Raw genomic sequence first — 26,151 nt, 5'->3', positions numbered from 1 at the left:
ATATGGCTTTTACTGGTATATTCAATTAAACAGTTAAGAAATAGTACCAATTCTATGTAAACTCTTCCAATAAAAAGAAAAGCAAGAAAAAGCTTTCACTTCATTTTATGAGGCCAGTATTACCCTGATACCAAACCAGACAGAAATTACTAAGAAAACTACTGACCAGTATCCCTTGCAAAAATTCTAAACAAGGCCAGGTGTGGTGGGTCACGCCTGTAATCCCAGCACTTTGGGAAGCCGAGGCAGGCAGCTCCTCCCACCTCTTCTACGTGAAGTCCATCTGGAGAAATTTCACAACAAAGTGTCAAGAAAGCTTTGTTTCTTCTAATGAAATATGTGTTTTTTCTTTCTCACATATAGTGTGACTTTAAAACTGAACATGCTTCTCATTTTGTCTTTGCTATAAAATTTATACCTTGATTTTATTAACTGTGCAAGATATCTTAACTGTTTACATATCAGAATAACACCTGGGGCCTTAATTTTCTCATTCTACTTATATTTTCCCAAACCTCAAGATTCATTTTTGTTTTCCTATATTTTTTATTGTTCCTTTTCTTTCTTTCTTTCTTTTTTTTTTGAGACAGAATCTCGCTCTGTCGCCCAAGCTGGAATGCAATGGCGCGATCTCGGCTCATTGCAACCTCTGCCTCCCGGGTTCAAGCGATTCTCCTGCCTCAGCCTCCTGAGTACTCGGGACTATAGGTGCGCACCATCCGGCCCGCCTAATTTTTGTATTTTTAGTAGAGACGGGGTTTCGCTATGTTGGCCACGTTGGCCAGGCTAGTCTCGAACTCCTGACCTCAGGCAATTAACCCACCTCGGCCTCCCAAAGTGCTGGGATTACAGGCGTAAGTGACCACTCCGGGCCTTACTGTTCATTTTCTTATGTAACCTTAATTTCTTTGTGAAAAAAGAGAAAGCACATGTAAATATGTAAATAAATGCCATAGTCACCCCATATTTGGGGTGTGTGCATGGGCATATTTACCTGTGTAAACAACGTGGTTTTCTGTCCAGAGATGACCTTTAGCGTTTGTTGTCCTTGTGCAGAAGACGTGCTGACTCCCAGTGTTCCTTGGACCACTGATCCAGTGGTGAGTTGTTTTCCAGAAGTCTGGGGTGATGGCTGGCCAACTAAAAATGTGCCCTAAGTTAGAAAAAAATATAAAGAACTAACCGATAATTTGTTAAATTCAAATGGACTGTTCTGATCCCCTAAATAACATGTAACGTCCCATCTTACAAGCTACAACGCTCTCCCCTTTAATTCTGCGATGTAGGCAAAATAATTCAAAAGAATAGTTGTCCTCTAAGTATTACTTCCAACAGTTATCCCCACCTCTCAAACTTTGCACCGTAGTTACAGAGCAGTCTGTTGAAAACTCTGTTTTGCAATTTAGTCCTCAAAGTTGGATTTTTTTTTTTTTTTTTTTTTTTGAGACGGAGTCTTGCTCTGTCCCCGGGCTGGAGTGCAGTGGCCGGATCTCAGCTCACTGCAAGCTCCGCCTCCCGGGTTTACGCCATTCTCCTGCCTCAGCCTCCGGAGTAGCTGGGACTGCAGGCGCCCGCCACCTCGCCCGGCTAGTTTTTTGTATTTTTAGTAGAGACGGGGTTTCACCGTGTTAGCCAGGATGGTCTCGATCTCCTGACCTCGTGATCCACCCGTCTCAGCCTCCCAAAGTGCTGGGATTACAGGCTTGAGCCACCGCGCCCGGCCAAAGTTGGATTTAATCATTCAGACTGATAACTATTTCTCTTTATCATTAAGAACATCTGGAACCAAAATTCTATGACTTTCCTTCGAAAAGAGCCAAGACTTTAATGACAAGAGGAGAGGAGGAGGAAACCTGTTCTTAATCAAATCTAACCTAACTCTAAATATTACAACTTGATACTGTCTCTTTGATCATTCCCTTCTACGAGCAACTTTTCAACTGTACATTAATACTGTTTATTACCTCATGGATTTGGGAGGCAATCAGCATAGTAGAAATCTTTAAGGCAGGAAGATCTGGGTTTAAACCCAAAATCTTTTTTTTTTTTTTTGAGACAGAGTCTCACTCTGTCGCCCAGGCTAGAATACAATGGAGTGATCTCAGCTCACTGGAATCTCTGTCTCCTGGGTTCTAGTGATTCTCCTGCCTCAGCCTCCCAGGTAGCTGAGATTACAGGGATGCACCACCACACCCAACTGATTTTTGTATTTTTAGTGGAGACGGGGTTTCACCATGTTGGCCAGGCTGGTCTTGAACTCCTGACAGGTGATCTGCCTGCCTTGGCCTCCCAAAGTGCTGGGATTACAGGCGTGAGCCACTATGCCTGGCTTAAACTCAAATTCTACCATTAGCTTAGCAGGAAGATCCTGGATAAGTTACTAAAGTGTTTCTCAATCTCTATTTCCTCTTCTCTCAAAACGAGCACAAAAAGATAAAAAGATTTTTTTTTTCGAGACAGGGTCTTGCTCTGTCACCCAGGGTGGAGTGCAGTGGTGCGACCTCAGCTCACTGCAGCCTCAACCTCCCAGGTTCAAGCAATCCTCCCACCTCAACCTTCAGAGTAGCTGGGACTACAGACATGCACCACCATGCCCAGCTAATTTTGGCACTTTTAGTAAAGACAGGGTTTCGCCATGTTGCCCAGGTTGGTCTCGAGCTCCTGGGTTCAAGCGATCCACCCACGTCGGCCTCCCAAAGTGCTAGGATTACAGGCATGAGCTACCACACCCAGCCAAGATAGAGCTATAGATAACATGGCTAAGGTGTTAGTATTGAATCCTGATCCCAGAGCTGTAAAAGTCAATCAGTTATAATTAAGCATAGACCAAATAGCTAAATGATTTAAAATATCAGTTACAGATAACCAGACCTGGGGAGTTTGCTTGAGGATGTAAGATGTGTAAGTCAGGTGCTGAGATATCCCTCCAGGGCCGGCGGTACTTTGAGTTCCTCCTCCTGCTGTTCCTCCTCCTCCTCCTGCACTGCTGCCTCCACCACTGCCACCGCCTCCACCACCTCCTCCTCCTCCGGCACCACTCCCACCACTGGCAGCTGAGCCAGACTGGAGATCTAAAAATACAATGAATGACAGCAACATCATAAAATGTATCAAGCAAAGCTTTAACATAAAAATGAGCCCAGAGAGATGTTTCTCTTTTAGTGCCATTCCTTCTCCTTTCCTATTTTCCTCCCTCTTTTCTGTAATCTACCTATCCTGTGACAAGAGTGAGGAAAACTTCCTAGATTTTTAGATCAGAATCTATTTCCTTTCAACTGCATGACAACTGACTGTATTTTGGCTCTGAGTACAATGAAGATACGTTGATATGGTCATGGGAGATCAAAAGAAGGCTTGCTACTGACATTTCTTAGCTAAGTATTTTTCTGAGACGGAGTCTCACTCTGTCGCCCGGCTGGAGTGCAATGGCAAGATCTTGGCTCACTGCAACCTCTGCCTCCCGGGTTCAAGTGATTCTCCTGCTTCAGCCTCCCAAGTAGCTGAGACTACAGGCGTGTGCCACCATGCCTAGCTAATTTTGTATTTTTAGTAGAGAGGGGGTTTCACCATGTTGGCCAGGATGGTCTCGATCTCGTGACCTCATGATCCGCCCGCCTTGGCCCTCCGAAGTGCTGGGATTACAGGTGTGAGCCACTGCACCTAGCCTCTAGCCAAGTATTTTAATCAACACTTAAATGTGCTCAGATAGGTGCATCCCAACTTTTGGGCATCTGATTCAATGTCAATGAATTGCTGGAATTTAGTGTAACTTTACAGTGCTCAATGCTGTCTCCTTGTCTTGGGAAAAATGAAGACTTTCCTTCATTGACAATGACCCCAGGACCTCATTCTTCTTTGCCTTTCAAATCCCACGTCAAAACTCTTTTTCCTTCTCCTTTGGTGAGATAATGCATTTGAACTACCTGGACTATGAATATTCACTCAAGAATATTTCCAATTTCCTTCTCCATCTTCATTCCAGTGATTATTGCAACAACTTCCTTCCCAATGGTTTATTTTTGCCCCAAGAATATCACAAGAATCTAAGTAGCTCCCTGGATGACTTCTGAAATACTTGTATTTACACTGTGCTTTTCTTACATATTTAACTTTTGGACATACCACTGCTTAGGTATGAGGAAAAAATACCAAGTGAGAGTGGAACTGACCCATCATGGTCAATGAACACAAGGACAGTTAGCTGACACACTGCATTTTAGCAAGGGTGGTTAACTTCTAATGACCCTGAATGCTATACCTTTCTACTTCTGATTCAGAGAGAAATAATTTGCTTTTATCCTATCCTCTTCAACACTGCCCAAATTGTTTTTCTCGATACGTCAAAGCAAAACTTTCTGTAACTGCAAACAAACTGCCTCATTTCCATGGGGCTTTAAGACTTACACACCTAGGCAGAGTCTGCATTTCTCTTTCCATCTCCAAACCTAGCAGAAGTAAGGAATACATCCAAACCAGCTGCCCCCAAGCTTGTGGCACCAGGGACCAGTTTCATGGAAGAGAATTTTTCCATGAATTGCGGCAGGAGGTTGGGGAGTGGTTTTGGGATGAAACTGTTCCACCTCAGATCATCAGGCATTAGATTCTCATTAGGAGCGTGCAACCTAGATCCCTCGTATGCACAGTTCTCAACAGGGTTTGCGCTCCTATGAGAATCTAGCGCCACTGCTGATCTGACGGGAGGCAGAGCTCAGACAGTAATGCTCCTTCACCCTCCGCTCACCTTCTGCTGTGCGGCCCAGGGGTTGGGGACCCCCATCTAAACAAAGCCAAACGGACGCACTCGATTCTAATCCTATGCCAACCTGTCCACAAAAATAGACTTCCAGCTTCTCTGAGTAGATGGATCTTCCCTCAGATATCACCAGATAATTTTCAGACACCACTTCGTTCATGGTTCCTATAGACGGCTTTCTCCTAACAGCCTCACTAGCCATCTCTCTCCAGTGTGATTCATTCCTGATCCCAAACGCTGAGGAGCAAACCCACTTCTAGTTAAATTATTGTTATGTGTTAAATCCATCTGGGCAAATGCTACCATTACACCACCCAACAGAGTTATGGAAATGCTTTCTGAAACAGGTAAGAACTACCCTCAGATGGACAAGATGAACACACACACAGAACCAACAACCAAATGATTCAACCCAACGGTTTCACTTACTAGCACTGTTTGTAGCTCGCAGGATGGCTCCCTGAGGGATCAGCAGCAGTTTTCCTTTTCCTGAAGGGTTCTTGCTGTTTGTAGTTAGGTAGAGTTTAGTGCCAGGAGGCAAATTTGCCAAGTTGGCCAAATTAGTGGCTGGTAGCTGCAATGTTGCCATTACTAAAATGGTAAAGGAGAAAAAATTGTAAGATAAATTGAAACTAAGGGCAACACTCTAAAATACAAGGCAATAAAATCTTATTTTAGAACACTAACAAGCAATAAATTCAAAGTTTGTTTCCCAGATGCACAGTGCTTTAAAGACTGATATTCTTAAATATCCTGCTAATTAAAAAATAATTTATAGACCAGAAAAGCCTGCCAGAGGCTCTTTATATTTGTATATAATAGGGTGACCGTACGTTCTGGTTCTGCCTAAAACAGTTCTAGGTTACACTTGTCCCACTGTAATCATTAACAGTGACTCTTTTTACTCTCAAAAATACTGTGGTTTGGACAATTAATGAAATAATCACCCCATCTATGGAGGAATACATATTTTCCCCCATTTGTTTAAAGTCAAAGTTAGGGCAAATTTGTGCTCCTGACTGGCAAGTACTGTTGGCTCTCTGTATTCCCATAGATTGGGAGAAAAAAAAATAAGTACATCTGTACTGAACATGTACAGAGTTTTTCTTGTCATTATTCCTTAAACAACAGAGTGTAACAACTATTTACACAGCATTTACATTGTTATTAGGTATTAAAATAACCTAGAGATGATGTAAAAGTACACTAGAAGATGTGCACAGGGGACCTCAGCATCTGTAGATTTTGCTACCTGCAGTAGGGAGTCCTGGAACCAATCCCCCATGGTACTGAGAAATGGTGTGTGTGTGTGTTTGTGTGTGTGTGTAAACTTAAAGCTAAATACCTACAGACCTTTATGTGAAATGTCCCATAAAAAAGAACAAACATTTCAATACACTTCTTACAGCATCAACCTAACTAGGCTTTCCTAGACAAGATCAAATAGCAAATAAAATCACTAGCAAAGGAAATTTTGGACAGAGCTTCTGCTGAAAGGGCTCCCAATGATGATCCGTTTTACCTGAACCCTGGGATCCACTCTTCTGAGGACCAGCAGCAGTGACCTGGGCCTTGGTTAAGGTCTGCACTGGCTGAGCAACAATGGTTCCTCCACCTCCACTCACAATTGCTTTGGCAACTCCTTGGGTCACAACTTGCTTTGGACCAACTGCTTTGGAGACAGAAGAGCTGGCCTTGGCTACCAGGATCTGGCCACCACTGATCGCCACAGCCTGCTTCACTGTTGAAGGTAAAGCAGACCCAACTGGTACTCCGACAACCTGTTCAAAACAGAACAGAGTCCAATGGTGCTTCAAGAGCTCTTAGAACAGCAGTCATTGTTTTGGCAAAGAGCAAAACAAAGACCTGCACACAATACATGCAGCCTAATTCAATCATCTAGGAAACCTACTTACACAAGTGTGAACGGCAACCGTATTTCTTATACTTGGGTATTACAATAATAGAATCTTAACAATTGTTGTCTTACCTAAGCTACTTTTTACAACTTACATTAATAGAAAATTTGGGAAATTCAGACGTATAAAGAAAAAAGTTTGGCCGGGCACGGTGGCTCACGCCTTTAAGTAATCCCAACACTTTGGGAGGCCAAGGCAGGAGGATCATTTGAGGTCAGGAGTTCGAGACCAGCCAGGCCAACATGGTGAAATCTAGTCTCTACTAAAAATACAAAAATTAGCCGGCATGGGGACACGCACATGTAGTCCCATCTACTCTGGAGGCTGAGGTGGAAGAATCCCCTGAACCTGGGAGGCGGAGGTTGCAGTGAGCGGAGATCATGCCACTGTACTCCAGTCTGGGTGACAGAGTAAGACTCTGTCAAAAAAAAAAAAAAAAAAATTAGCCAGTACAGTGGCACACATCTGTAGTCCCAGCTATTCAGGAGGCTGAGGCAGGGGACGATCCCTTGAGCCTAGGAGTTCAAGGCTGCAGTGAGCCATGATCACACCACTGCCCTCCAGCCTGGATGACAGAGCAAGACCCTGTCTAAGAAAAAAAAAAAAGAAAAAAGCAAGAATAATATTTAGGCCAGGTGTGGTGGTTCACGCCTGTAATCCCAGCACTTTGGGAGGCTGAGGCGGGCAGATCATGAGGTCAGGAGATCGAGACCATCCTAGCTAACACATGAAACCGTCTCTACTAAAAATATAAAAAATTAGCCAGGTGTGGTGGCGGGCGCCTGTGGTCCCAGCTACTGGGGAGGTTGAGGCAGGAGAATGGCGTGAACCCGGGAGGTGGAACTTGCAGTGAGCTGAGATGCGCTGCACTCCAGCTTGGGTGACAGAGCAAGACTCCGTCTCAAAAATAATAATAATAATAATATTTAACTGTTTAAAAAAAAAAAGACCCCAGTATCCAAATAATGAAAATTAGAAGTATCTAGTTTCAAAAGTAAAATGAATTCTTTTAAGAAAATACCCAGGAGTGTTTTTAAAACAAAGTTAACAGTAGGATGTTCAATTAAAGGAAACACTGAATGAATGGCAAATTGGAGCAGTGTTTCCCACCCCCCAGCTCTTCATTTCATAAAAAGAACTTCTCACCAGAAACTAGATGAACAGACTTCCACAAGGTTAGAAGAAATGCAAATGATTTACCTTCTTAAGGCAAAAAAGACTAACAGGATCACCCATCAGATTGGGGGGAAAAAAAGCTTAAAAGTCTGATAACACCAAGAAGTTACTAGAGGCTGTGGGGAAAATAGGAATTTTTGCTCACTGCAGGTAGGAAGATAAATTTGGACAGCCATTCCAGAGAGGCACTGGCCTATCTGTTAAAACGGAAAATTCACATACCCCCATATAGTAGGAATTCTCTTTTTAGGCGTATATCCTAGAGAAACAGACATGTGTTCAAGGGAATGTATACAACAATGTCCAACACAGCATTATTTTTACCAAAAGCTGTTAGCAACCTTAATGTCTCCAGCATGCAACACCATTCTTAATGTCTACAAATAGAGGAATGGACAAACTGTGGCATAAGATAGACAATGAAAGGTCATACTAAAAATAAATGAACTAGAACTATATATATTAGGGATATAACAGTATAAACAGACTGGAAGAATAAGAAAGTGAAAAGGGAGTTGCAGAAAAATGTAAGTAGAAATATCTTTTATGTAAACCTTCAAAACACAAACAACATCATGTTTCCTATGACCATGTATTCATGTAATTAAGCACATGGAGTGGAAGGCTACACATCAAAGTCATGACAGTGCTTGCTGCCTCTGGGAAGAACAAAGTGGACTACAACTTTATCAGAAATGTTTTATTTGGAGAAAAAAGATCTGAAGTAAACATGAATGTGTAAATTTGGGGTGGTGGATATGGGCATACTGATTACTTAATTCTCTACCTATGTTGATGGAATTTTAGAGTATTTCTAAATTTTAAAATAAGATTATTCAGAAGGTAGAATGAAATGATAAACCATATGCAACTGATAAGTAGGAAGTTTTAAATAAAAAATTGCTATATCATACATGGTTTCTGTTCAAAGACTGTGAGTACAGTAAAATACATTTACCATGTACTCGAATAATACAGCTGATGGAAAGAAAACAGTCCCTTGGCCAGGCACGGTGGCTCATGCCTGTAATCCCAGCACTTTAGGAGGCCGACGCAGGTGGACCACAAGGTCAAGAGATCGAGATTGTCTTGGCCAACATGGTGAAACCTCATCTCTACTAAAATTACAAGGAATTAGCCGGGCGAGGTGGCGGGCGCCTGTAGCCCCAGCTACTCAGGAGGCTGAGGCAGGAGAATCGCTTGAACCCAGGAGGCAGAGGTTGCAGTGAACTGAGATCGTGCCAGTGCACTCCAGCCTGGTAACAGAGCAAGACTTCGTCTCAGAAAAAAAAAAAGAAAACAGTACCTTAATCAAGTATTATAAACCACAGTGTCACAAAGAGGAAACAGTGTAGTTTTCGGTAAGCAGACAGATCTGGTTTCCCAGGTTAGTTATTATTAGTTAGTAGCTAGGTAAGTTATTTAACCTCTCTGAGTTTTACCATCAGCCTCCTCATCTATAAAATATGGATAACATTTACCCCCAAAATCATGAAGCAAAATGAGAACAAGTTAATAGGATGCCTAGCTAACAAGACAGCTGTTGTTGTTCATCACAACATTTCAACTGAAGAATAATAAGCCACAAGGGGACGTGGAGACCAGCAAAGGACAGCCAAAGGACAGACATTTGTGGCTGTCTTACGCATTTGGCCAAGGCAGAGACCTCGATCTTAACCTCTGGATTCAGCGGGTGAAACAGAAATTAATCTTGAGTGAATTATACAACACTGTGATCTGCCTGCTGCTTTACAATATTCCAGGAAGAGAAATTAAGATGAGTAAAATGCTGTTAATTGTTGAAACTGGGTAATAGGCAAGTGGGATTCATCACAATAGTCTCTCTACTTTTCTGTATGTTTAAGGAGGGAAGGAAAGAAGAAACAAAATAAAATAACCAATTTTAAAAAGCAAGTTAACCTAGAATGAAGACAAATTCCCCCTGGCTCTCCTGGTTTGGTTGAAACATCCCTTATTACCCACATATTACCCACATCTACATCTCTGTTTTGTTTTTTTTGAGACAGAGTATTGCTCTTGTTGCCCATGTTAGAGCGTAGTGGCGCGATCTTGGCTCACGGCAACCTCCGCCTCCTGGGTTCAAGTGATTCTCCTGCCTTAGCTTCCCGAGCAGCTGGGATTATGGGCACGCGCCACCCCTCCTGGCTAATTTTGTATTTTTAGTAGAGATGGGGTTTCTCTATGTTGGCCAGGCTGATCTCGAACCCCTGACATCAGGTGATCTGTCCTCCTCGGCCTCCCAAAGTGCTGGGATTACAGGCATGAGCCACCACACCTGGTCTACATCTCTGTTCTAATTGCATGAACTTCATTCTGCAGGGACCTGTAGAGTTTCTGTAGCCACAGAGCAGGGCAAGGTCATCCTCTTAGTGATGTGGAAATACGGAAACCCTTCTTACTGATAAAGAACTTTTCTGTATATTTACAAAAGAAAAAAAAAAAACCTTAATATAGCAAAACTTTTTGGGGGTGTGGCAGAAACTGCTAGTTGAACCCCAATATCTATTATTTCCTTCTCCTCTCATGTAACAGAGCCCCCAGTTTTCAGCTGGGGGAATGGCCACATGGAATCACAACTCTTATTTCCCAGCCCTCCCGGACCTAGGAGTAGCCATATGGTTTCTGGCTAACGGGATGTGTGCAGAAGTGAGTGTAACTTTCGAGCTGTGTCTGCCCTCAGTTCTCCCCCTGCTCCCTTCCTTCTGGCAAGAAGTGTGAACGTGGAGGCATGAGATGAAGTGTTTTCTTAGTCCACAAGCTGAAAGCCAAATTTTGAGAATGGCAGAGCAAAAAAGGAAAGGCAGGAGGAATCTAGATTCTTGATGACTGGGTGAGAGAAATAAACTTACTTAAGGTTCTGGTGTTCAGGTTTCTCTGCTGTAGTAGCTGAACTTTTAACTAAGATAGCAGTCTTCTTATCTCCTAAACATATCAAACTTAATAACCTATTTCACAAGTTAAATTACACAGAATCTACTTTTATGTTCCTAAACTAACAAAGAAAGAACTTAAGGAAAACAATACACACATTTTAGACCTACTTCAATTTCTTTCCTCAAATTACATGCACCCGACTTGCTTTTCCCTTCTTATGCCAACTGCTTCAGTTTTCAGGATATGACACACAACTTCTCCAAGAGCCTGGTAAAACCTAGTATCCTGCTGGACATGGTGGCTCACACCTGTAATCCCAGCACTTTGGGAGGCCGAGGCGGGTGAATCATTAGAGGTCAGGAGTTTGAGATCAGCCTGACGAACATGGTGAAACCTAGTCTTTATTTAAAAATACAAAAAAATGGCCAGGCGTAGTGGCTCATGCCTGTAATCCTAGCATTTTAGGAGGCCAAGGAGGGCGGATCACGAGGTCAGGAGTTCGACACCAGCCTGGCCAACATGGTGAAACCCTGTCTCTGCTAAAAATACAAAAAACTTAGCTGGGTGTGGTGGTGGGCGCCTATAATCCCAGGTACCTGGGAGGCTGAGGCAGAAGAATTGCTTGAACCCAAAAGGCGGAGGCTGCAGTGAGCCTAGATCGTGCCACTGCTCTCCAGCCCAGGAGACAGTGCGAGACTCCAGCTCAAAAAAAAAAAAAAAGAAAAAAATTAGCTGGGCGTGGTGGCACGGGCCTGTGGTCCCAGCTACTGAGGAGGCTGAAGTAGAAGTACAGCTTGAGCCCAGGAGGCAGAGGTTGCAGGGAGTCAAGACTGCACCACTGCACTCCAGCCTGGGCGACAGAACGAGACTGTCTCAAAAAGAAACCTGGTATCCCAAGTCAGCCACTGGAAGGCAGTCTTTACTAGCAGAGCTTATCCACAATGTGCACATCGCCTGGGAGATGGCCACCACTACCTCCCTACCTTCCTTCTGGAAAACAGGAGAATGAAGAAGTCTGCATTCTGTTGGGAAAAACTCTGCAGCTGATTATGAACACCATTAAGAAGGTGTAAGGGCTCTTAAATAAGACAGTATTACCCAACATTAGTTTGTTAGTTTTTTTAAACAACATACTTTGGCCAGGTACAGTGGCTCATGCTTATAACCCCAACACTTTGGGAGGCTGAGGCAGGCAGATTGCTTGAGCCCAGGAGTTCAAGACCAGCCTGGGCAACATAGTGAAAACCAGTCTCCACAAAATATAGGGAAAAAAACAAAAATAAAAAACCTAATAGGGTATGGTGGTGTCTGTCACCTGTAGTCCTGGGAGGCTGAGGTGGGATTGCTGGAGCGCAGGGAGGCTGAGACTACGGTGAGTTATGGTCATGAAACAAAACAAAACAAAAAACCCACAACAGCAACAACCACCAAAAAGACATCTTTCGGCCTAGAGCCTGAATTCACCTACCGACTCTTCTCATTCTCTTCCCATTCAATAATCCTCTCTCTATTGCTAATTTCCTTCTAACTTGAGAAAGCAGATGCCCTTTGTTTTATATTTGTTATACACTTAACTTCAATTCATGCTTTGATTAAATGTTTTTTGTTTTTTTTTTTTTTTTGAGACGGAGTCTCGCTCTGTCACCCAGGCTGGAGTGCAGTGGCCCGATCTCGGCTCACTGCAAACTCCGCCTCCTGGGTTCACGCCATTCTCCTGCCTCAGCTTCCCAAGTAGCGGGGACTACAGGCGCCGCCGCCACGCCCGGCTACTTTTCTGCATTTTTAGTAGAGACGGGGTTTCACCCTGTTAGCCAGGATGGTCTCGATCGCATGACCTCGTGATCCACCCGCCTTGGCCTCCCAAAGTGCTGGGATTACGGGTGTGAGCCACCGCGCCCAACCTGATTAAATGTTTTTATCTCTGCCCTCCCTGTTTCCTACACACACCTTTGGCAAGTCAGAATTTACTTCAGCAAACTGAAGGGGAAGAGTCTGTATCTGAGATTTTCCCTCCAGATATTAAAAAATACGGCTGTTTACAAGTTAAGTGCTCACTGATAACCTTTACCATGGTACTTAAGCATGGATACCCCTGATACTCACATTAGTTACTATTTACTGAGCACCTGCGCTGTGCTAGGTAGGTCCTTCATATACAATCTCTAATTCTACAACCCTGAAAGACCAGGGCTCAGAACCTGCACAGGTTATACTAGTAATGAGTGGCTGAGATCTGAGATTTGCAACAAGCTCTAACTGCAGAGCTCATGCTGCTTTTACTTTAATACATTGCTTCCTTCCAATATGGAACTACTTATTCCTTAGTTGTCCCTTTTCATGGCAAAGGTAGCACCTCTTCCCACTTTCAGGAAAAAGATCAGCTGTGTTTCTGTTGTCCCAAAGTAGCATGGAGGGTAAAACAGTGCCATTTTTTGCCACCCTCCTGTTTCCCGGTATACTTTTTTTTTTTTTTAAAGACAGATTCTTGCTGTCTCCCAGGCTGGAGTACAGTCGCGTGATCTCGGTTCACTGCAACCTTGATCTCCCAGGTTCAAACAATTCTCCCGCCTCAGCCTCCTAAGTAGCTGGGATTACAAGGACACGCCACCACGCCCAGCTAATTTCTATATTTTTAGTAGAGACAAGGTCTCACTATGTTGGCCAGGCTGGTCTTGAACTCCTGACCTCAGGTGATCTGCCCACCTCGGCCTCCCGAAGTGCTGGAATTACAGGCATGAACCACACACCCAGCCTGTTCTCTGGCATAGTTTCTAGGAATGCACTTCAGCAATAACCAGGAACAGTCTGTACTTGCAGACAGCTCCTTATCTCAACTGCTAATCATGGATCCCACTTCCTGGATAAACAGTGGTATCATCTCATGCCCTACTGCTTCTCTGCAGTTCTTTCACACTTTGCTGTGGTTTTTCTTTTCAGATGCCCTTAAACTATATTTAGGACATTCTGGCACAGACCCAACTATTTCTTCCAACCTTACATTTACCATTAAGTAGGTGGCCATGTGACCAAAGTGCAGAAAATGGAAACTAACTTATCCAAGAGCTTCTAACATAAACAGCAATGCTAAGTAGATTCAAAGCAGAAATCGGTAAAACCATATATCCCTATGTGAAGCAAAACAGATTTTGAGATACATATAAGACAAGCCTGAATAGGAAGTTCAGATGACAATAACTGATTTACTAAGGGGTTTTGGCAGATTTCTTACTCCTGAAGCCAGAACCACAGTGGGAGCAATAGGAAGCAGCTGGGGATGCCTGTCTTAGTCATTCTGGCTATGAATGCCTCAAAATCAAATGTGATGCTATAGCATCATGATTCCTAAATCTGCTGCCTAAGCAGATGAATCAGCAGGGACACTTATTAAAAACCTAGATTCCAGGGATCTCAAGAAGATTCTGATTCGTTAAGTTTGAGATGGTGGCCTAGGTAGCTATCAGCAGATGATTCTTATAACCAGGTAAGTCTGAGAAAGTAGTTAATAAACTTACAGATTTTAGAACCACCGATAACACTATGAATTTTTTTTTTTTTTTGAGATAGAGTTTTGCTCTTGTTGTCCAAACTGGAGCGCAATGGCAAGATCTCGTCTCACTGCAACCTCTGCCTGCTGGGTTCAAGCGATTCTCCTGCCTCAGCCTCCTGAGTAGCTGGGATTATAGTCGCCCACCACCACGTCCAGCTAATTTTTTGTATTTTTAGTAGAGTCGGGGTTCACTATGTTGGCCAGACTGGTCTTGAAGTCCTGACCTCAGGCGATCCACCCGCCTCGACCTCCCAAAGTGCTGGAATTATAGGCGTGAGCCACTGCGACCAGCCCTCACTATGAATTTTTAACTTGATCCTAATCTCTACCTAATATCTAAAATCTTTGTCTATTTTGGGGGATTCTTCTCAAAACAATTCATTTGCCTTAGATAGGTAAGCTGGGTTTCAAGCTGAAAAACATCTATATAATATTCTTTTTTTTTTTTTGGAGACAGAGTTTCACTCTTGTTGTCCAGGCTGGAGTGCAATGCTGTGATCTCGGCTCATTGCAATTTCCACCTCCCACGTTCAAGCAATTCTCCTGCCTCAGCCTCCTGAGTAGTTGGGATTACAGGAGCCCGCCACCATGCCCAGCTAATTCTTGTATTTTTAGTAGAGACAGAGTTTCACCATGTTGACCTGGTTGGTCTTCAACGTCTGACCTCAGGTGATCCGCATGCCTCGGCCTCTCAAAGTGCTGGGATTACAGGCATGAGCCACCACGTCCGACCATTGTTTTTTGATTTTGAGACAGTCTTCCTCTGTCACTCAGGCTGAAAAGCAGTGGCACAATCTTGGCTCACTGCAACTTCCTCCTCCTGGGTTCAAGTGATTCTCCTGCCTCAGCCTCCCAGGTAGCTGGGATTTTTTTTTTTTTTTTTTTGAGACGGAGTCTCGCTGTGTCGCCCAGGCTGCAGTGCAGTGGCCGGACCTCAGCTCACTGCAAGCTCCGCCTCCCGGGTTTACGCCATTCTCCTGCCTCAGCCTCCCGAGTAGCTGGGACTACAGGCGCCCGCCACCACGCCTGGCTAGTTTTTTGTATTTTTTTTTTAGTAGAGACGGGGTTTCACTGTGTTAGCCAGGATGGTCTCGATCTCCTGACCTCGTGATCCGCCCGTCTCGGCCTCCCAAAGTGCTGGGATTACAGGCTTGAGCCAATGCACCCGGCCTCAAGTAGCTGGGATTACAGGTGCACGCCACCCACCACACTCGGCTTTTGTATTTTTAGTAGAGACGGGGTTTCACCACATTGGACAGGCTGGTCTCAAACTCCTGACCTCAAGTGATCCGCCCACCTCAGACTCCCAAAGTGTTGGGTGGCTCACACGTGTGAGCCACCACACCCAGCCCATATCTTAACAGCTTTAGAGTATACCCGCTAAAGGGTGAGATAATTTAACCCCGATATTCTAAAAGCATACCAAGGTTAGAGACAACCACTTTTCATTAGTTCTGGAATGGGGAGCTTGGAGTTAGCAGGCCTGAGTTTAAACACTTTGTCATTTATTAGCTGTAATGCTCCAAGGAAGCTGTTTAACCTCCGAGCCACAGTTTCCTCATTTGTAAAACAGGGGTGAAAAACCCACCCTCCAGGGTTGTGTGTGGATTACAGATAATGTATAAATACAAGCAAAGCATACAAAAGCACTCAATATTGATTCCATAGTCATCAACCACACTGAGGATGTTTTAGTCAATGACAGACTGCCTATATAATAGTGGTCCCATAAGATTGTTAACAGTGTATTTTTACAGTACCTTTTCTTTGTTAGATATGTTGAGATCCACAGATACTTATTGTCCTATTACAACTTCCTACAGTATTCAATAGTAACATGCCGAACAGGTTTACAGCCTACGAGCAACAGGCTACACCATACAGCCTAGGTGTACAGTTAGCTGTTCTATCTACATTTAAGTACACTGTGATGTTCACACAACAAAATCACCTAATGACACATGTCTCAGAATGTACCTCAGAATGATGATTAGGTGATGCATGGCTACATTTCCAAGTGATTCAGGAAAACACGGCTCTATGTGCTATTTCATTTTTTTATTTTTTATTTTTTTGAGACGGAGTCTCGCTGTCACCCAGGTTGGAGTGCGGTGGTGTGATCTTGGCCCACCACAACCTCTGTCTCCCAGGTTCAAGTGATTCTCCTGCTTCAGCCTCCTCAGCAGCTGGGATTACAGGCACAGGCCACCATGCCCAGCTAATTTTGTATTTTTAGTAGAGATAGGGTTTCTCCGTGTTGGTCAGGCTGGTCTCAAACTCCCAACCTCAGGCAATCTGCCTGCCTCGTCCTCCCAAAGTGCTGGGATTATAGGCATGAGTGACCATGCCCGGCCTCTATGTGCTATTTTAAAATTCTCTCAATACATTAATTCCCCCGTACCTCCAAATTATAAAAAAAAAATGAACTCTACAAAAAGCTAAGAATCATTAAATAGATAACAGCCCGAACATCAGAGGTATAAACTACAGCATTCTCCTATCAGAAATAAACAAGTCAACAGCGGATCCCTTTTAGAGATGAATCAAGTAGAAAGTTGTGTCCATGAGTCAGTTGCCTTCACTGCCAGAGACAGCAGTGTTCCCCTGCCTCTTGGACCATTCCTGGATCCTTTGTAATACAAAACCCGGCTCTTGCCAATGATTACTACAGGCGTAGAAGAGTTTCACACCAATGGACTTGTTTTTCCAGCTGGGCTTTCACCCACAGGTTCTTATGGGATCAGCAACCCTGACACCCTGAATCTTTTCAGCACCTGTCGATTATTTAGGCAAACATCATCATTTACATGTGAACTTTCCCACCTCTACCCAACACAAACCTTGGAGGGCTGAACCTTTGTTGACTGGGCAATCCCTTCTCCAGTAGTTATGACCTGTTTCTGAGGGGACACAGCTATCATGTGACCCCCTTTCACAGTCACATACTGCGGGAGTGGTGACTGGCTGGCAGCTCCTGTTGCGGGCACGTGAGGTGCTTCACCAGGTTCCTGTTTGATGATTACCTTGCAACAAACATGATAATGACACCGAATAAACATCCATAAACATCCCATTTTATAAAGCTGCTAATATCTGAATCTTTTCTGTTTGCAGGGATTAATGAATTGATGAAACCTGATCTGTAAAGAATGACTCCACCAGAAGGGTAAATATACATACTACTTAAACACAGTCCATACCAGCTATTAAAGGGACCAATAGTAGGATCTGAACTTGATTCTGTGCTCCTGTAATAACACAGTTACTTGTTTTAGAGACTGTGGCAAATGACAGCAGAGAGAAACACACACACACTGTTTGTGCTCCATGAACTCCCATCTTGCTGGACTCCAAGGGCTGCCCTGAGGACATCATTAAATACCTAGAAGCACATCTCAGAATGAGAAGCTGAGACCTACTAACAAGTAACATGTTGATAGGCCAGGCGAGGTGGCTCATGCCTGTAATCCCAGCACTTTGGGAGTCCGAGGTGGGAGGATCACAAGCTTGGGAGTTCGAGACCAGCCTGACCAACATGGTGAAATCCCGTCTCCACTAAAAATACAAAATTAGCAAGGCGTGGTGGCGCGTCCCTGTAATCCCAGCTGCTCGGGAGGCTGAGGCAGAAGAATCGCTTGAACCCAGGAGGTGGAGGTTGCAGTGAGCTGACGCGGTGTCACTGCACTCCAGCCTGGGTGACAAAGTGAGACTCTGTCTCAAAAAAAAAAAGTAACATGTTGTAGGGGTGGTGTCAATCAACTCCAACATGCCACAAAAAGTACTATGACTTCTGGGATAATGTCCTAATACATACTTACTTTTGTGAAAGCTCCAAGTCCTCCTGTTATAGGTTTGGGGCTTTGAACCTTAGGGTGACTCCCAATTGGGCAAAGAGGTGGCATAGATGCAAACAAAGAATCCTCCTGCTGCATGTGTAAAAATACATATTTTACAATCAGGATAAATGGGTGATTTCAGATCATCTAGTCACTTGTATTTAATACAAACCTGTGACATTCTCTAGCAATATAAAGAAACAAAAGACTGGCTGGGTGCGGTGGCTCACGCCTGTATTCCCAGAACTTTGGGAGGCTGAGGTAGGTGGATCACCTGAGGTTGGGAGTTCGAAACTAGCCTGACCAACATGGAGAAACTCCGTCTCTACTAAAAATACAAAAATTAGCTGGGTGTGGTGGCGCATGCCTGTAGTCCCAGCTACTCGGAAGGCTGACGTAGGAGAATCGCATGAACCCGGGAGGCGGAGGTTGTGGTGAGCTGAGATCATGCCACTGCACTCTAGCCTGGGCAACAAGAGCAAAACTCCACCTCAATAAAAAAAAAAAAAAAAAGAAAAGAAACAAAAGACTCCCTGGGGTCTTCCAAGCCTCTACACCTGCATTTTAACATTGCTTTAGAAACCAAATGCAAAGAAAAGCTGTAACATGGAAACAAGCTACTTATCTGTGTCCTGCTGTATGCTGGAAAGACTTCTAACTTACTACCCCTAATATCTGGTTGACTTTATTGGTCTTCCCTGATAGTTGGTAAACCATTAAAGGACAGGGACTGTATTTAGTTTATTTTATATCCCTGGAGCCTAGGTACTAAATAAATAAAGAAGCGGGCAGCTGCAATGTTTTAGTAAATACTCTCTTTTAATAGTACTCTCAATTGATTTGTAAAATTTACTCAATGAACACCTAGAATACAAAGGAAAATTTTTCAATAAAAACTTAAAAAACAAAAAAAACTTGAATAATTTGGCACAGGCAAAGACAACAAAAGTCGACATTCAAAACTTCCGTAGTTTCTCTCTTTTTTTTTTTTTTTTTTTTTTTTTTGAGGCGGAGTCTCGCTCTGTCGCCCAGGCTGGAGTGCAGTGGCCGGATCTCAGCTCACTGCAAGCTCCGCCTCCCGGGTTTACGCCATTCTCCTGCCTCAGCCTCCCCAGTAGCTGGGACTACAGGCGCCCGCCTCGTCGCCCGGCTAGTTTTTGTATTTTTAGTAGAGACGGGGTTTCACCGTGTTAGCCAGGATGGTCTCGATCTCCTGACCTCGTGATCCGCCCGTCTCGGCCTCCCAAAGTGCTGGGATTACAGGCTTGAGCCACCGCGCCCGGCCCCGTAGTTTCTCTTTAATTCTCAAACATAAAATGCAAATCTCAGAGGCAATCTGTCAAAATTCAGAAACAAAGAACACTTCTTGAAGGCTGTAGAGTAAAATGATCACTAAGAAACAATAAAAATTAAACCAGTAGGGTTAAGACTTTCAAGATTACTATAATTCAGACATTCATATAACAGTGCCAACACACTGCACAGAATTTAGAGAACAGCCTCGCCTTGGAGCAGAAAATCATTCAGTATCATCATTAGCGTCTAAATCAAAGAAATGCTGTGTCAGGCACCAGTCATTTGACTGGAACAGGTCAGATCATATTTGGAGTTGTAAATTTTAAAGGATTGCTTACCCAGAAAGAGGGGAGCAGGGGAGAGACTCTGTGGAGGTAAAAGGTTAACACATGGAAAAGGAAACACTGATGCGTCCCAACTTAGGATGGGGTTATGTCTGGATAAACCCATCATAAGGGGAAAACATCATAGGCCAAAAGTGCATTTTTGACTTCCCACATTTTCACCATATGGTGGGTTTATCTGTATATAACCCCAGCGTAAGCTGAGGGCTCACTAAATGCATATTGCTTTTGCACTAAGGTAAAGTCAAAACGTTGTAAGTTGGACCACTGTAAGTTGGGAGCCATTTGTATATTTACTTCTTGGTGGTGCAAATACAGAAAAGATAGGAATGTGCTGTCAGATGAATGTTTTTATATTTTTAATTTTTTTTTTTATGGGTTAAGGAGTGGAAAGTTTAAGAAGCAAAAGAAAGGGGAGAGGACAGCAGCTCTGTTGCAAGAGAAAGAGGTGTCCAAAAGGGAAGAGGTCAGATGAATATTTTTATAAGGAAATATTTTTAACAAACTATTCAAATAAATAAGAAAACGAATAATCTTATCATAGTAAGTTTTCAAATTGATACTGGGTGACTATTTGACACAGGTGCCGTGAAGCATTTTTGACACTATGAAAAGATCCGAGTGAGGGAGTAAAGTCTGCAGTAGATCCAAGTAAGTTAGTCAAGTCTGGAGGTAGTAAAGTCTAGACACCTAACAGCTTGAAGATTCCATTTTATGAAACTTGCATCATCAACTGACACATTCTTGCTGAGGCTGAACATACTATGTTCAGAAACCAGCAAAGTGGCTGAGTGCAGCTCATTCCTGCAACTGCAGTACCTTGGTAGGCGAGGTGGGAGATCTCTTGAGGCCAGGAGTTCAATATAGCTTGGTTAATACAGGGAGCCCCCATCTCCATTTGAAAAATTATTTTTTTAAAATGAAAAGAAAAAGAAGCTGGCAAAGTGTAATAACGCTGTAAGAACGTTACCTTGACAGTAGATGTTACAAAACTACTTCCATGAATTTTAGGAACAGGGGAACCTGTTCCTTGGGAGACCTGAGAAGCCGTGGAGATCTTGTTTGTAGGACTTCCTGAGAAGCAAGGCACAATTAAAAGTAAAATATAAACAAAGTAAAATTTACAAAATGTAATTTTAAAGCATTTCCACCATCCTCCCCTCTTTCCCACGATTTATTTTTCATTTTTAAGGGTTGAAAAGTCATTGTTAAGGCTGAAACTAGTATGGAAAAAAACCCTTAAGGACCCATCCCCATGAAGCTGATCTCATGCTCAACCTGAAGAAGGTAAGAAGCTGGTAAGGACATGCAGAAGAATAAGTAGTAAAGTCACTTGTTTTAGACTACTCCTTGTACAATAAAGAGTAGCATATTCTTGTATATTCTACTCCTTATACAATAAAAGACACTATAAAGTATTCTATTTCTATGCTCTACTCCTTATACAATGAAAGATACTATAACATAATGATACTGTTTAACAAATGTGCCAGAATACATGCATTCTGCTAGCTCCTTCAAAGTAGTTTCACCAGAAAGTTACGCCTATTCCAAAATGCTGCCAATATTATTATTATTTATTTTTTTTTTTTCATGCGACGGAGTCTCGCTCTGTCACCTGGGTTGGAGTGCAATGGCCTGATCTTGGCTCACTGCAACCTTTACCTACCGGGTTCAAGTGATTCTCCCACCGCAGCCTCCCCAGTAGCTGGGATGACAGGTGCACACCACCACACCCGGCTAATTTTTGTATTTTTAGTAGAGACGGGTTTTGCTATGTTGGCCAGGCTAGTCTCGAACTCCTGACCTCAGGTGATCTGCCCACCTTGGCCTCCCAAAGTGCTGGGATTATGGGCATGAGCCACCGCGCCTGGCCAACATTAAACATTTTATATTCCATTTGTACAACTGCCTTTAGGGTCCAAAAAAAATTTAGTCATATTATCTATAGTCAACAAGTCAAGACTCCAAATAGTATTTAATCATTTACTCCACTTACCAAACTTGCCTCCAAAGACTTCTGGCTGATTCCTAAAACCAAATGTCATGAAATAACACCTATTTGGCATCCCTAAGTACGTTCAAAAGATACTGGGTAAGCCTTGAACACAGTAATTTTTAAGGGCATTCCACAGTTATAATCATTATTAAAGTTTAGCCTTTCCAAAAACAAAAACTGCTTGGAAAAGCCCAACATACATTCATGTGTTAAATCCAATAGGTTAAACAAACAACAACAAAAAAATCAGTCTCATTATCTTATAATTGTCCCTTTTATTTCATTTGTCTTCTACTTCTCTTAATTAGAAGTGAAAGCTACAGGGAAGTTTATAGTTAGGAGCTTGTGTTTAAATACAGGTTGAACGGGGCCAGGCGCGGTGGCTCACGCCTGTAAATCCAGCACTCTGGGAGGCTGAGGCGGGTGGACTGGAGTTTGACACTAGCCTGGCCAACATGGTGTCTCTACTAAAAATACAAAAATTAGCTGGGCGTTGTGGCACACGCCTGTAACTCCAGCTACATGGGAGGCTGAGGCAGAAGAATCGCTTGAACCCGGGAGGTGGAGGCTGCAGTGAGCCGAGATCACACCACTGCACTCCAGCCTGAGTGAAAGACCAAGTCTGTCTCAATAAATAAATAAATTAATTAATTAATTAATAATAAATACAGGCTACCTGAAGGGAATAAATAAAATAACGTTAGGGAAAGCATTTCAAAAAAACCTAAAAAGCATGATACAGTTGCATGGGATTATAGTGAGGAACATGGTGAATCCAAGGATGACTTCTTCCTATTAGTGTTCTCTTTAAAACTGAAGGTTTCAATTTCTCCTCCCACAACCAGAATGGGTCTTCTCTGAAGAAAATAATACCACTTTTTTATTTGACTGGGGAGAAATGTATGTGGCCCACAAGGTTAGCAAAAGCTTCTTTGGAAGCAGTAGTAACCACATTGCTTACAGTCCCCGAAAAAGTAAGTCTTCCAAATGAAAACAAAATCAACTGTTCTTTTAAGAACATTAATTACGGCTTATTTTGAATTTTTAGAAATTAAAAGAAAACTCAAATAAATTCTAAAAAATGCAACTTTTACAAAGTAAATCTCCCCTCAGAGGAACAGTATTGGCTTTCCTTTTATGTATTCTCTTCTCGTTTATGGGAGATTTCATTCTCCAATTACATGGCTACCAAGTAACGGCAGGATTACGTTTTTAATAAAAGATCAAACCCTTTGGATTGTACAAATATTGATCGCATACACACCTGTACTGGGAGTGCTGGCTCCAATCATCTGTCCCGGCTGCTTGTCCATGATAACATAAGGATTATTAATAACAGAGCCGGCAGTGCCTTGCTTCACGTGAACTGGAGTGGAAGTCGGGGTTCGAGGCAATGGTGATGGGCTTGGAGTTGATATTGGGGAACCTTATTAATGAAAAGGGGAGAACAGAAACAAAATACACATATTCAACCCATGTAAGATGTCGCGGACAAGGAAGAAGGTCAGTGCCACCACGACAAAGGTAACACATTGGGAAAATAAAATGGAACTGCATGCTCCCGGTACTGAGCAGCAACAGGGGTATAGGGGAGGCAGAGGATGTATGCTTCATGCTCTGCATCCTTATCCTTGGACCAACAGCATCAGCATCACTGAGGAAACTGTAAGAAACAGATTTTATGGTCCCATCCTTGACCGACTGAACATAAATCTGCACTTCAACAAGATCTCCTGGTATGTACGTTACAGTTGAGAAAGCAGTGCTTTACACAGCAGTGCAAAACTGCTGTATCTTTTTTTAACTGCTGAATCTTGATATGATAAATCTTTTAACACCACAGGCAGGCTGTTATAGTACTGGTTATACTCGAAGACACTAAAATTAGGGAGAAAATTAGTAAGTGCCAGGCGCGGTGGTTCATGCCAGTAATCCCAGCACTTTGGGAGGCCGAGGTGGGTGGATCACCTAAGGTTGTGAGTCCAAGACCAGCTTGACCAACATGGAGAAACACTGTCTCTACTAAAAATACAAAATTAGCTGTGTGTGGTAGCGCATGCCAGTAATCCCAGCTACTCGGGAGGTTGAGGCAGGAGAATCCCTTGAACCCGGGTGGCGGAGGTTACAGTGAGGCGAAATCGCACCATTGCCCTCCAGCCTGGGCAACAAGAAAGAAAGAGGAAAGAAAGAGAAGAGGGAGGGAGGGAGGGAGGAGGAAGGAAGGAAGGAAGAAGGAAGGAAGGAAGGAGGAAGGAAGGAAGGAAGGAAGGAAGGAAGGAAGGACATTAGTAAGTAAACAGCTAGATTTAAGAAACCTGTGTCTTGTTTTGAATAGGAAAATATGAAATTCACCTACCCAGAGCAAAAGTCTTTGTCAATACTATGTCACAGTCATAATCCAGACAGATTTGTGTTCCCGCAAAATACTCTCAAAAGTTACTGACAGTTAAACATCCTCTACTGTCTTTTATTGATCAAACTTTGTCATCCATGAACTTCTCTAAACTTCAAATGAATTTATATGTTTGGCCTATTCTACCTCTGAAGTAGCAAATTCCAAAATTTTCCTACCTGGTAGGTAAGATTACCTACCAATGGCAGGGAGCAGTGGCTCCCACCTGTAATCCCAGCACTTTGGGAGGCCGAGGTGGGTGGATCCACTGAGGTCAGGAGTTCAAGACCAGACTGGCCAATATGGTGAAACCCCATCTCTACTAAAAATACAAAATTAGCCAGGAGTCGTGGTGTGTGCCTGTAGTCCCAGCAACTCAGGAGGCTGAGGTAGGGGAATTGTTTGAACCCGAGAGGCGGAGGTTGCAGTGAGCCAAGATTGCGCCACTGCACTCCAGCCTGGGTGACAAGAGTGAAACTCCATCTCAAAAAAAACAAAAACAAAAGCAAAAAAAATTGCCTACCAATTAGAAGCTATTTATCTCTCATCAATTTCAAAGAGTTGGATCATATTTCTGCTTAGCTGTGTACTTATAACAGCAAACATTCCCTTTTCCCCCCTTCATTTCAGTATTGTACAGAAGTCCTCACACTTCCTGGATATTTTCAACTGCCTTTTAACAAATATGTTTTGTTCTAAGGTGGAACATCAAAGCTATAATGTATATATTCCTACTAAATTTTACTTAATGTGAAACTGTCACAAGACAAAGAATAATCTAACCTTAGTGAAAAAGACAACTCAGAACTACCTACTGACAATAGGAATGAGTAATTTTCTAATGTGGTTACAGAGAGAATAAAGCATTTCAATTCCCACCCAATTCTAACCCTTAAAGCTTAACTCCCCGCCAAAGGCCTCTAAATTTTTTCTATTACTAGTCACTGTGGTTTCCATGTATATAATCCCCAAACACGATTCCTACACCGTAGTTACAACCATATATGCTAGCAAACATTTTACCTCTGGTGATTCTAGCAGACAAAAATTTGACCATTTGAGTTTATTTCCTCCATTCATTTCCATATGAATGACCTTTGTTTTTGCCTTGTGACAGCTTTGCCCATCAACAGCGATAGACTTCCTTTTGTTAAAGAAATACTGCTTAGAAAAACTTGAGAGAAAAAAAGCCACGGTATTTTGTTTTGTTGTTCCAACAATTTTAACATCCAGTCAACTCCACATACACAGTCTTCCACATATCTGCATACCTGACACAATCTTGCAGCTCATGGTGATGGGCTGGAAGGACTTTCCAGGTGACTCAGGATTAGGAACCTGACTTTGTGGCACAATTTTGCAGCTTGATGCTATTGGCTGGAAAGCTGAATTGCCATGAGAACAAAAGGTAACTTTCTGGGATGTTGTCATTTTGGTGGGTGTTCTTTCCAATGAAGATGGCAAAGAATAAAATGGAGCGTGTCGTTCAGCTTCAGTGCCAGCTGGGAATCCTGCTTGAGATGAAAGGCAAATGGCAAGTCATCAATCGCTTTGAAATAAAACCTTACCATTGTGGAAAAAGAATAAAAATGCACTATTTCAACACCCATTTTAAACCATGTACTGGTAGCAAAATAAATACAATCAATTATCCCTTCATATTTTTGGTGAAAAATATATATACTTAGAATAATGTTTAAAGTGCTTTTTTAAAGAAACTTGAAAACATTATTAACTATAAACCATATATAACAAAAAGAACACAAGTCCTTATGTTCCTCCATTTTTTAATATATAAACTGAAAAACTGTTTAGAGAAGGAAAAAATCTTAAAAAGAAAGCATTCACGAAATCTAATGAAGGATATCCTCCTATCTTACTTATTTATTTATTTATTTATTTATTTTTGAGACATCATTTCACTCATCACCCAGGCTAGAGTGCAATGGTGTGATCTCCGCTCACTGCTACCTCTGCCTCCCAGGTTCAAGCGA

General features: G+C 42.8%; 1 protein-coding gene across 6 annotated transcripts in view; it reads right to left on the bottom strand.

The window, feature by feature from the left end:
• YEATS2 (YEATS domain containing 2) overlaps positions 1–26,151 on the bottom strand; it is a 113,039-nt gene that overhangs the window by 31,473 nt on the left and 55,415 nt on the right. For 4 of the 6 annotated variants that reach the window (XM_033211846.1, XM_033211847.1, XM_033211849.1 and 1 more), the window contains exons 11-19: positions 25,429–25,671; positions 23,030–23,191; positions 20,737–20,840; positions 18,109–18,216; positions 17,131–17,313; positions 6,276–6,534; positions 5,183–5,344; positions 2,872–3,071; positions 995–1,153 (exon numbers count right to left, since the gene is read on the bottom strand). In XM_033211846.1, coding sequence (XP_033067737.1) covers positions 995–1,153; positions 2,872–3,071; positions 5,183–5,344; positions 6,276–6,534; positions 17,131–17,313; positions 18,109–18,216; positions 20,737–20,840; positions 23,030–23,191; positions 25,429–25,671 — 1,580 coding nt within the window. The remainder of the gene's footprint in view (positions 1–994; positions 1,154–2,871; positions 3,072–5,182; positions 5,345–6,275; positions 6,535–17,130; positions 17,314–18,108; positions 18,217–20,736; positions 20,841–23,029; positions 23,192–25,428; positions 25,672–26,151) is intronic. The other 2 variants (XM_033211850.1, XM_033211851.1) reach the window with 1 other exon arrangement.

This window comes from Trachypithecus francoisi, unplaced genomic scaffold (assembly GCF_009764315.1).
Source record: "Trachypithecus francoisi isolate TF-2019V2 unplaced genomic scaffold, Tfra_2.0 Lachesis_group0, whole genome shotgun sequence".
NCBI lineage: Eukaryota > Metazoa > Chordata > Mammalia > Primates > Cercopithecidae > Trachypithecus > Trachypithecus francoisi.
This window is presented reverse-complemented; position numbering and strand designations above follow the sequence as displayed.